Source organism: Homalodisca vitripennis, chromosome 3 (genome assembly GCF_021130785.1).
Source record: "Homalodisca vitripennis isolate AUS2020 chromosome 3, UT_GWSS_2.1, whole genome shotgun sequence".
Lineage (NCBI taxonomy): Eukaryota > Metazoa > Arthropoda > Insecta > Hemiptera > Cicadellidae > Homalodisca > Homalodisca vitripennis.
Genome location: NC_060209.1, coordinates 47004665 through 47015162, shown reverse-complemented (window position 1 = coordinate 47015162; position 10498 = coordinate 47004665). Strand labels below are relative to the sequence as shown.

Here is a 10498-nt window from a genome sequence, read left to right as displayed (position 1 = left end):
AATTCAACCTGGGAGGAGAATGGGTTTTATTTCAATGTATAATTCCCAAGAAGGCGTGGCGTTCTTGGATGTACAAGTAAAAAGTTTTTTCATTGTCGAGGAAGGCGCGGGGCGTTAACCAATGGGAGGAGGGGAGTGGAGCGGCGGGAGCCAATGAGAGGCCGGCTGCGCGCGCACCTCTCTCCCGCCTTCCGTATGGAGGGGATCGGGACAAAAATATGTTTTTATTTATTACACATTCGTGTTTGGCCAGGGAACGTTGTCCCGAGCTGTTCCGCGAGTTGTCATTCGAGTGCGCCGACGGGGAAGTGTCAGGAGGGGGAGTCCGAGATCTCGGGGGTTCTGTGATCGAGTGTTTCGAGTCGTGACTGCGCGTTGTCAGTGGCCCGCCCCCGAAGACAATCACACTTGGCATGTGTGTCGTGGAGGACCTAGAATGAGCATGGAATCGGTGATGGATTCTTCCCCCAGTAACAGTGACAGAAGCAGCCACGTGAGTTCTTCTCCTCCGCCGATCAAGTCGTCGATGACTCCGCCGCCCAACAATAACAACCACCCGGACAGTCCCAACATGCGACCCTCCGGTAGTCCCGGTCAACACCCGGTATCTCAGCAGATGAGTCCTCCGGCCGTGTCGACCCCCAGCAGCATCGTCAGCATGGCGCCTAGGCTCGGCATGGGTCTTCCGCCCCCGGGTCTGGGTCTCCTCAACTCTCTGGGCGGCATGGTCCATCACTCGCCCTTGGACCTCATGGCCGTCGCTCACCACCACGGGCCTCCGCGCTCCTACAACAGTCCGCCGCCCATATCCAGCTCCGACCCCACGGCTAACGAATGCAAGCTGGTCGACTATCGCGGGCAGAAGGTCGCGGCTTTCATCATCGCCGGAGACACGATGCTCTGCTTGCCCCAGGCCTTCGAGCTGTTCCTCAAGCACCTGGTCGGCGGTCTTCACACGGTCTACACCAAACTGAAGCGTCTGGACATCGTACCCCTGGTCTGCAACGTGGAGCAAGTCCGCATTCTGCGCGGTCTGGGGGCCATCCAACCCGGTGTCAACAGGTGCAAGCTCCTCTCGTGCAAGGACTTCGACATCTTGTACCGCGACTGTACCACGGCCAGGTAAGTGTCTCAGTCATTCCTTCCTCTGTACGCCTATCCTGCTGCGCATCGAAAGTGGTCAAGTTCTAACAAGTTGTGAACTAGGCTATATTCTATTCATATCAACGTTACCAAACCAAAAGAGCACGTGTATAGGTTAGGCCTTGTGAAAATTTGTTCTTCAACAGTCAGGGATATAAGATATAAGATTTGTTCTATATTTTGCCTACGACCTCAACTTGACCTATCTAAAATATACAATAAAATGCAAAACTAGAAGCTGTCACATAAGTAAGATCAACTGAATAAACTAAAAATAAGATTACATTCTAGATCGAGGGTGGTCAGTAAGAACCCTATTTATAAATAGTTACAAACGTTTGCTGTCATACTAGCGTAATTTTATTATAAGATGACCTTATTAGGATAATATTTACCATTTATTTTATAAAACATAAAGCATGCATACGCTATTGTTACAAGAAGTTCTAAACTAAAAATAAAATAGTGAATTGAATGCGATTACACTCAAATAATTCACCAATGATGCCACATTTCTCATAATGTACTACTTAAATGTTTAACAACGTGTCCCAAAAAACTGCTGTAGGCGTGTTTGTGACTTGTCCGGAAATGTTACAAATGTAAGTTATATAATTTACCTAATAAACATACTTGTTACTAAAATGTATAATTTCTTCTTTATTAGGTTCTGAGAAATAAGAATATAAGTAACTTTCTCTATTAGTACTCTACAAAAGGTTTGATATTAACAACAACAAAGTAAATTTGATTTGATCTCTGTTGATTAAACAATAGTAGTTTAATGTTATTTATTAGACCTAGTAGTACACAACAATTCTTTAAACAATCAAGAACTCATAAGAATGGATAATTTATATCTAGTAATATGATAATATATCATTTAAATTTATTATATAGTTCTACATATTCAGGCCATGAAAGTAATAAGCTATAATAGCAATGATACATTTTCGTCTTAATTTTAAAAACAATGAACAAAATTTAACGAAAATCCGTCTTCGTAAGGAATATTATAAAAATCATTTCATGGATAGGCTACAATTAAGTATGTAATGTGTACCTAGCAATGAATTTCCAAGCACATAACAAAGAATTATAGAATCTTATATTTTAAGATAAGTTTAATTACAAATATCTCTTCTACATAATTCGATTATTATACAAACTACAGTAGTCGTGATGAGCATCCTATCAAAATAATAATAAATTAATAAACTAAAATACAATATTATAAATAGAGTTAATAACTGCAATAATAATAAGTAGCCTAACAGTAAGTATACCATACTACATATGAAAGGATAGTCTTAGGCTATGTTGATCTTTACATTAACATCTATAATTTGTAATGCCTTAATAAATTAATTAATAAAATAATGATTGCTTGTAATATAAAAACCTATCTAAAATAGTAACAGAATATGTTGTATAAATAAATAAATAAGTTGTTCAATATTTATAATAATTAGTTATAACAATTTCTATAAGTCTAACGCAACAAAAATGTTTCTGTTGGTTACACAGCCTATTTTCTTGATTATGTCACTCATTGTAGTAAAAAAATCTAAGAAATGTTTGTTTGGAAACTAAAATGCAAGATAATTTGCAAAGTAACATATTAAAAACTCACTAAAACCTCACATTCTGGTGAAAATAATGTTATCGGTATGTAAATAAATACGGTACACTTAATTGATTATAACTACAATACGCCAAACAACCAGAACACATTAAAATGATACTAAATTCATTTGTGTAATTTGATTATAACTATAACACGCCAAACAACCAGAACACATTAAAATGATACTAAATTCATTTGTGTAATTGATTATAACTATAACACGCCAAACAACCAGAACACATTAAAATGATACTAAATTCATTTGTGTAATTGATTATAACTATAACACGCCAAACAACCAGAACACATTAAAATGATACTAAATTCATTTGTGTAAAAAGTTCCTGTTAAAACCGAATAATTATTTGCAAGTTCTTTGTATGTGAAACCGAAACAATTTGGATTTCTATAATGAAGGAACTGTAAAGAAAGAGATGGTAGGTCTTATTCGGTAGTGAATAATAAATTATGAATAATGATAGCAGCTTTATCTGTTTTAACAAAAGATGCACAATGATACTGTACTGACATTTTAATAGCCTAGTTCAGTCTAAACAATCAGGTTTGGTAAGAAGTGATGTAACATTCTGAACCCTTAGATCGTAAAATCTTAAGGGTTATGTTGTTGAAAACTCAACTGTGCTATGTATCTACACAGCCTACATCTTTGATTATGCGTTGTGCATGGGCTTAGAGAGATTGTCAGAACGTGATGAACTGATCGTAACGTTGAGACGTGAGTCATGTAGTACCGTACAGTATCAGGTTGACGGCGCGGCGAGGGACTAACAGTAGGCTGTAAGAGGTAGGGGAGACTGTAGAAGAGATGAGGTGAGAATAAATGAGTCAGTGCGAGTGTGTCCGAGGTAAGCCGAGATATGTGGGGCGGACCTACGACCGCATCCCCGGCCTAATGACCGGCCAATTGTCAAAACTCGCCCCTGCCGACCCGACCCACTCGAACCCTTTTAATTACTACCCATTTGTCCGATTGGATTTATCCGACTTGCCCTTCTGATTTAGGGTTCGGCTCTCAGCTTCCTGTATATCCCTGAAATTAGGAGAAGCAAATTATCTGTAAGGTCGAGATGGCCTGGTGAATCGACTCTCTTCACAAGGCATAATTGGAACTCATAAATGAACAGGTTTCATTCACTTCTTAATTAATTTCACTCCGCTGTATATAAATATAAAACTATTTACCTACCTCAGATGGGTAAAATGTAAAGAAAAAAAAACTTACAAAGCTTACGTGAGCATAGAGCATAAAGATCAATCAGGAACAAAAAAACGGAATTATTAATTTTAATTGTGTTCCACTACATAATCTAGAAAATAATATTTAAATATCATAAGTGTTAATTAACAGTGTATTAAAATTAGAATACAAATGAAATTAAATTCAACTATGTAGTTAATTTACGGCAATTTCTAGAATTACGTTTGAATTGCATAAAAACACGCGGAACAAATATTGTCAATGACTGAAAAATTGTGTTGCAAACTACAAATTTGCGAATTTTATTAATGAGTTAATCTTTACCTTATGCTTTCTGTATTTATAAAATAATTGTTAATGTTGACACTCACTGGATTTTAGCCGTGAATCCAGGTCCTTCCCTAAAACCGAATATCTTGAATTTTAACATGCTCTTCTAAGAGGGTTTGAAAGTAATCAAAGTTTCTTTTGGGTCCAAACTAGACGCATATTCCCACTTTATTGACTTAAAATCCACTGAACATTAAACATATTTGAATGTATAATATTATTGTTATGACAAACATTATTTCCTGAAATTAATAAATATCCCAGAACACAATAGTCAGAATCTGGTAGCAGGTCTTTAAAATAAGGCAGAAAGGATAGAACAATTATACAAAGGAATACTTTAAGCTCCAAGATCACCGACTTATAATGTATTCAGGTACACTGTAAATAACAGCTGTCCAGAGAGGGTTGTATAAGAAAATGTGGGTTCGGTTGGTTCGAAAATAAACACCTAGCGTGGGGTTTTACCAGGAATAAAGCAAATAGACGCTTAATTTGGGAGGGTGAAATCGAGCTGGATTTGTTTCACAAGTAGGCAGGAGTTTCTCACAGTTTTTTGTATTAATATAAGCTACGTACTATTTTTACATTTACTTAACTACTATCCACGAAATTCTAAGAATTATGTTCTACTTCCACAAAAAGGTCTAGTCAATAGCCTACAGAGGATATTAAAAGAAAGTATGTTGTTATTATGAACGTCCTGAAAACGTTTGGAGTTTCAAATGTACAATTGTAAATCTTTGAGTAAAATATTATTGAAAACCGGTTATTAGAAGATTTTCATGAACATTTATATGAAACAAGCAAATAAGTTTAATTATTTATTTGAGTTAATTAATTTAATATAAAATATCTGATCATTTTAAAGGAAAATACCAAAAGGTATTTGATAGATTGTTTGCTTAAGTCTGATAATATTTTTGTATTACAAACTATTTTCTTAGTAGTGGTAATAGATACTTAATGTTGTATTATTTTAGTACAAATTTCACTTTTGCATATTTAATTTATTCAAACTAAATATAATCATATAAAATTCTATTTTAATAATTCTAAAATAATATAAAAACTAATAATTAGAGTTGTAATTGTAACATACTTTAAGCGAAGAATGGGAATTAACTCTACTTAAACTTGAATTTTTCTTAAACTATAATCCAATCAATTCTATAAAAACAAAAATTTAAAAACTAGAATTGTTGCCTTTTTCTTATTGTTTCTCTCACATTATAAATATTTATGTATTGATACAAAAATGTTACTTTATTTCTTCACAGAATATTGTTATAAGGGTATTATTTTGAATCAGTAAACATTTTGTATTTAATTGTTTTCAACGAAGCCATCCTTAAAATCTAAATATTCAATTGCATTGTGTAAGTTTGTTCATAACAGTTCCAATTTATAAAAAATAATAATATGATAAAGATATTCAGTGAAATAACAATACATAATTTAATTGTTCAGACACATGGAACGTTAACTAGTATTATTACTGACAATAGTTCTAAATAACATAACAGTGATTTATGCAACGCTAGCAATATTTCACTATACAGGCATAAATGAACAATATAACAACGTAATATAACAGACTATAGTAACGAAAGTGTTTCAATACATTAATAAAGCCTATGTAGTGAAAAGATACACTTTGGATGTCCCAGAAATCCAATATTAGGCCTATAATTTTATTGCCTGCTTCTTGGCTATTGATGAAGAATAAATATTAATACACATTTATATTCTACAGTGTGCATTATTGAACGAATTTCAAAACTTTGAGTCAATGCTTTTTTACTTTCTATGAGTGTATTGTTTAAATACCGTCACCTAAAAATACAGGGACGTTATTATTTATTTAGCCACGATAAAGATCTGAAAAGAAATAGGACAACAACTGTAGTTGAAGGGACCTTTTGAAAATAACATCGAAATTCATAACAATTGTTTTATCATTTCAATCCCTTCATGAACATAGATCTATGGAGGCAATATAAGTTTATGTTATATCTGTATTCCGAGCAAATGCAATCTAATACGAGCTTTTGTTTCCAACATAATCATCCAGTACTTGAAGAAACCGCTTAATAATTTTCATTACTTCCTTAAAACAAGTATAAATGGAATGGGGGAAAATAAACGGTGGCGAACACTCGGATAAGCGTGTGATAAGGGGGTAGAATGGCGAGGGGAGAATTGCGTGCAAGCTTCTCAAGTTGAGTGACAAGAGCTTTACAAGAATTGTTGGTCACAGGAGTTGTCAGAGTAGAGCACCCAACTCTCTGGAATGCGAGTAGTCACGTAACAATGGTAACCTGCGACTGGAGTTGGGCGATGTCCTTGCAGGAACGTGACCAATCGGAACTGTGCAGATCGGCCCCACTGGAGTGTCTGGAGCTGGAGTCTCATCGTCTCACTGGAATAAGTGGATTGTAGCCATAACAAAGGGGAAATATCCAGTGCGGTTCCAGCATGGTTGCAGCCTTGCGTTGATTTTTTTATTCGTCACACCTTAAAATAATACTTCTTAGAAATGTATTAATATTCCGGCTAATCAACTAAAAGCGTACTTAAATAAGATATATACTAAAAGATTAACATTGCATAAGAGATCAGAATAGTAAAGAACTATACAAGGCTTTAGATTAGTTGTCTTTCTATATTAACAATTATAGACCTATAGCATTCTTACATTTGTTTGCAAAAGAAAAAACATTAATATTTTAAACTTTAATTCACAGCTACTGCAATAAATACAGTTCCATTACACATAAAACAGTAATACCGTACTACTATTGCCTGTTGTACTTAACGATAACGTCACTTAAATGTGATAAACATCCTGTTAATCATTCAATCGTCAAAACGAATTTGGAATAAGAGAAAGCGTTTACTGCTGTAGAGCGCTTAAAATGAAAAAAAAAACAACGAGACATTTTGCTTCCACATAATAGACTACAATCAAATACAAATAAGTTGTATCGCATTTTTTAACTTTCAGCGTAAAAGGAACTTGTTACAGAACCAGCGTTGTCAAGACACGGTGAAATCAGTTAGTGCGTAGCCTACAACTGAGGGTTGTGAATATTGAGATTAGAAGAGACTAACAGCAGCATTAGCATACATAGCGGTCCATGGGGAGTAGAGTCCCAACCACCCTCCAAGATTACAGGAGGCCAAGGGACTCGCTTGTGTTTTTAATATGGCTTCATCGATCCGGCTGAACAATAATCTTATTGCTATTTGTTTAGTGATGTAAATATTCTTTGTGAGGATTGTAGTCGCCTGCTTCGTTTAACATTAATTTCAGTAAGAAAAACTATAAGTGTTTCTTTTGGTAATAGGTCTCGATTTGGGAATAAATTTTGTGGCTTCTAAAATGTGATGTTGATTATAAATTCACTAAGAAAGTTGGGTAGAATAATCAAACAAATGAGTAAAAAACAATCTGTTGGGCATGCGGATTTAAGTTCCAAATGTGGTTTAAAATACATTCCACCAATCAGGGTATTTTAAAAAACTCTAATGCTGGTTGAAATCCTAAACTTAATATAAATATATCGCCCAAGTTAATTTATTATTTTTAAAAGGTGGTGTTACATTTATTAAAAAATCTATTTTATAGCTGGAATCACAGTAGATTGATTAATAGAGCAATTTTATATTCTCTAGTTTTTATTTTTAATTTGTTAAGTTTTTCAAGAATATTATAATAAACTTAAACTAGCATTTCGTAGCTACAGCATAATAAGTCGTGTATTGCAAATAATTGTCCTATTTGTGTCGGGAATGAGGATATGGGTTTGTTTCAGAGTCCTCTGAGGTTTAATCCGAATATTATAACCGCGAGTGTTTGGTGTTCTTAATAAATATCCATGTAATTTGCGGTGCAGGTATTTCAAGTTTGATGTAAATTATAATAAGCAAATGCCAGAAAAGCATGAAAAGTTATGCTTTGTATTTTTTCACAATTTATATAAAACATAAAGAATTTTAAAAACAACTGTTTTATTTACCTCAAAATTTCAGCCACTGACGCTATAGCTCGGTTATAGCAATTCTTTAAAAATCTGAAGATTATAAAATGAAAGTAGTGAAGTGTTTTCTAAATTAAGAGATTTTAGAAAGATGTTGATTTAAAAACCATTGGAAATTGCCATAGGGCTGATTTTTCCGTGTTTAGAAAGAAATGAGGAGCTGGACTAATGTTTTCCTTTGTTCTACCAGCCCCTACGAACCTGTTTCAATTACAAAGGCACCCAGCGCGTAGAGATCAAGACTCTGCGTTATAAAGGTGTGTTCAGACAAAGGGCTTGACAATAAAGTGTTGCCGTATATACGTAAAAAATATTTAATTTCCGGAAAAAACCTTCTCAGTTTTTGTTATTAGAAAATTAACATTAAAATGGTTTTTTTTTTAGTTTAATTGAAATAAAAACAATGTTTAAATTAATTTATAGCAAAAATAATAAACCTACTGGGCCATAAAGTTATAATTTTAAGATTTTTCTAAATGTTGAAAAAAGTAATCATGAATTTTGAACAAAGTTCGTGTTCAAAGTTAGTAGACAAGGACGGCGTGGTGAAAAATTGAAGAATCAATTTACGAGAGGATGTAAATATTCTTGATAATTCTCTACTCTATAGAATAATATCGAATATGTAGGTCTCTCTATACATATGGATATATGTATCATATAGACTTAATTTCGCGTATACCATAGATTTTATCCGACGTATGTTGTTCTGATACTAGGAAGACCTTTTGAATAAACTACCATGCCTGCATGTATGTGTACCTTATTTGCAATGTGATATTCATACCTGCATTAGCCGTGAACGGATTTTCTTGAAACCGGTTCTATTTGACTCTTAACGTGCACAGGTGTGTCACGCTATAACTGGTCGTTCTCTTTAAACTCGTATAGATTTGGTTTCGTCTATATTTCATACTTTAAGGTAAACATTAATTTAATAAAAGAATGATTATGTTAATGCGTTTTCTTACACTATGGATGAGTTACAATTTTTTAGCTCACATATAACTTATCTCCCATGGCCTATCCATGCTAAACTAAACAACCTTTACAGTTTTGGAACACTGAAAGCGTTATGTTTTGATTTTTTTCGCGTTTACGTAACTTTGACTACATTTATCCCAAGCGGTATTTCGATAAGTAGTGTAATTGTTACAACCTTTAGTGAACCATGTTTTGTAGTGATCAGTAAACAGTAAAAAGAGTTCAATAGGTCAGAAATATGCTTAGTATACTTGTAAACTTGTAGCACAAATTGACAAATGCTTTCACGCTGATTACCTGTATATTCGATATATTACCATTAGTTGAAAAATTAAACCAGATATTGGTCTTTTATCTGGTTTACTTCAGTATTATCCCTGACTTATCGTTTTTGCAATGAAAAAGATGATAAATTTCGTGGAAAGAAAGGCGGGCAGAACGAAAAACCATACTGTGACAGAAACAAATTTTGATTGTGGTTTCCGGAAGAGCTCTGACTCTGATTTGGAACTACTGGACAGAATATGATATTGAAAATACTTGCAGAACAAGTTTGGGCCGCAAGAAGTGCACGAAATACAAGAAAGCGCTTTGAATGATTTTTACTTGTTGGGATCTGATTTTCTTCTCATCTCATTTTACTCGTTTCTGGTCTGCCCGGGCACAGGCTACCGGAGCCAGACTTTGTTTTGGCCCAAGTATGATTTTGCACGGCAGTTTTTGCCCGCCCTTATTATTTTCGGCGGATGATTTATGTAGCCCGAGTCCGAGCAGGTATGGCCCCCGTCGGCCCGCATCTTTCACAGCTCTTCGGTTCTTCTACCCGATTGTTTGCTCTCATCTGTCCTTGACCTCTGCAACATCTCAGATCGATATCCGAATTTGTAATAGATCGCTATTTTAGAGCATGTGTTCTATTTCATCTTCGTATTGATTTGTAGTCATCGGGTGACAACAATACTCCCTAATAATTACGTGAATTACAATATTGTTATGATCATGATTGGAGGACCAACTCGAATCAAATTTTCTACAATATTGTTATTGAAGGTTAGAAGAACCGAAATCGAATCGCATTCGCTATAAAATTGTTATTGGAGCATTTGAGAACAGAACTAGAAACAGAAATAATCACATTGTCTTCAGTATTGT

General features: G+C 34.6%; 1 protein-coding gene across 6 annotated transcripts in view; it reads left to right on the top strand.

Moving 5' to 3' along the window:
• The first annotated feature begins 248 nt into the window (after positions 1-248).
• Positions 249-10498, top strand: part of LOC124356859 (dachshund homolog 2) — a 209661-nt gene continuing 199411 nt past the window's right edge. For all 6 annotated transcript variants that reach the window (XM_046808129.1, XM_046808128.1, XM_046808127.1 and 3 more), the window contains exon 1: positions 249-1122. In XM_046808129.1, the coding sequence (XP_046664085.1) occupies positions 437-1122 (686 nt within the window). In that variant the 5' untranslated portion in view covers positions 249-436. The remainder of the gene's footprint in view (positions 1123-10498) is intronic.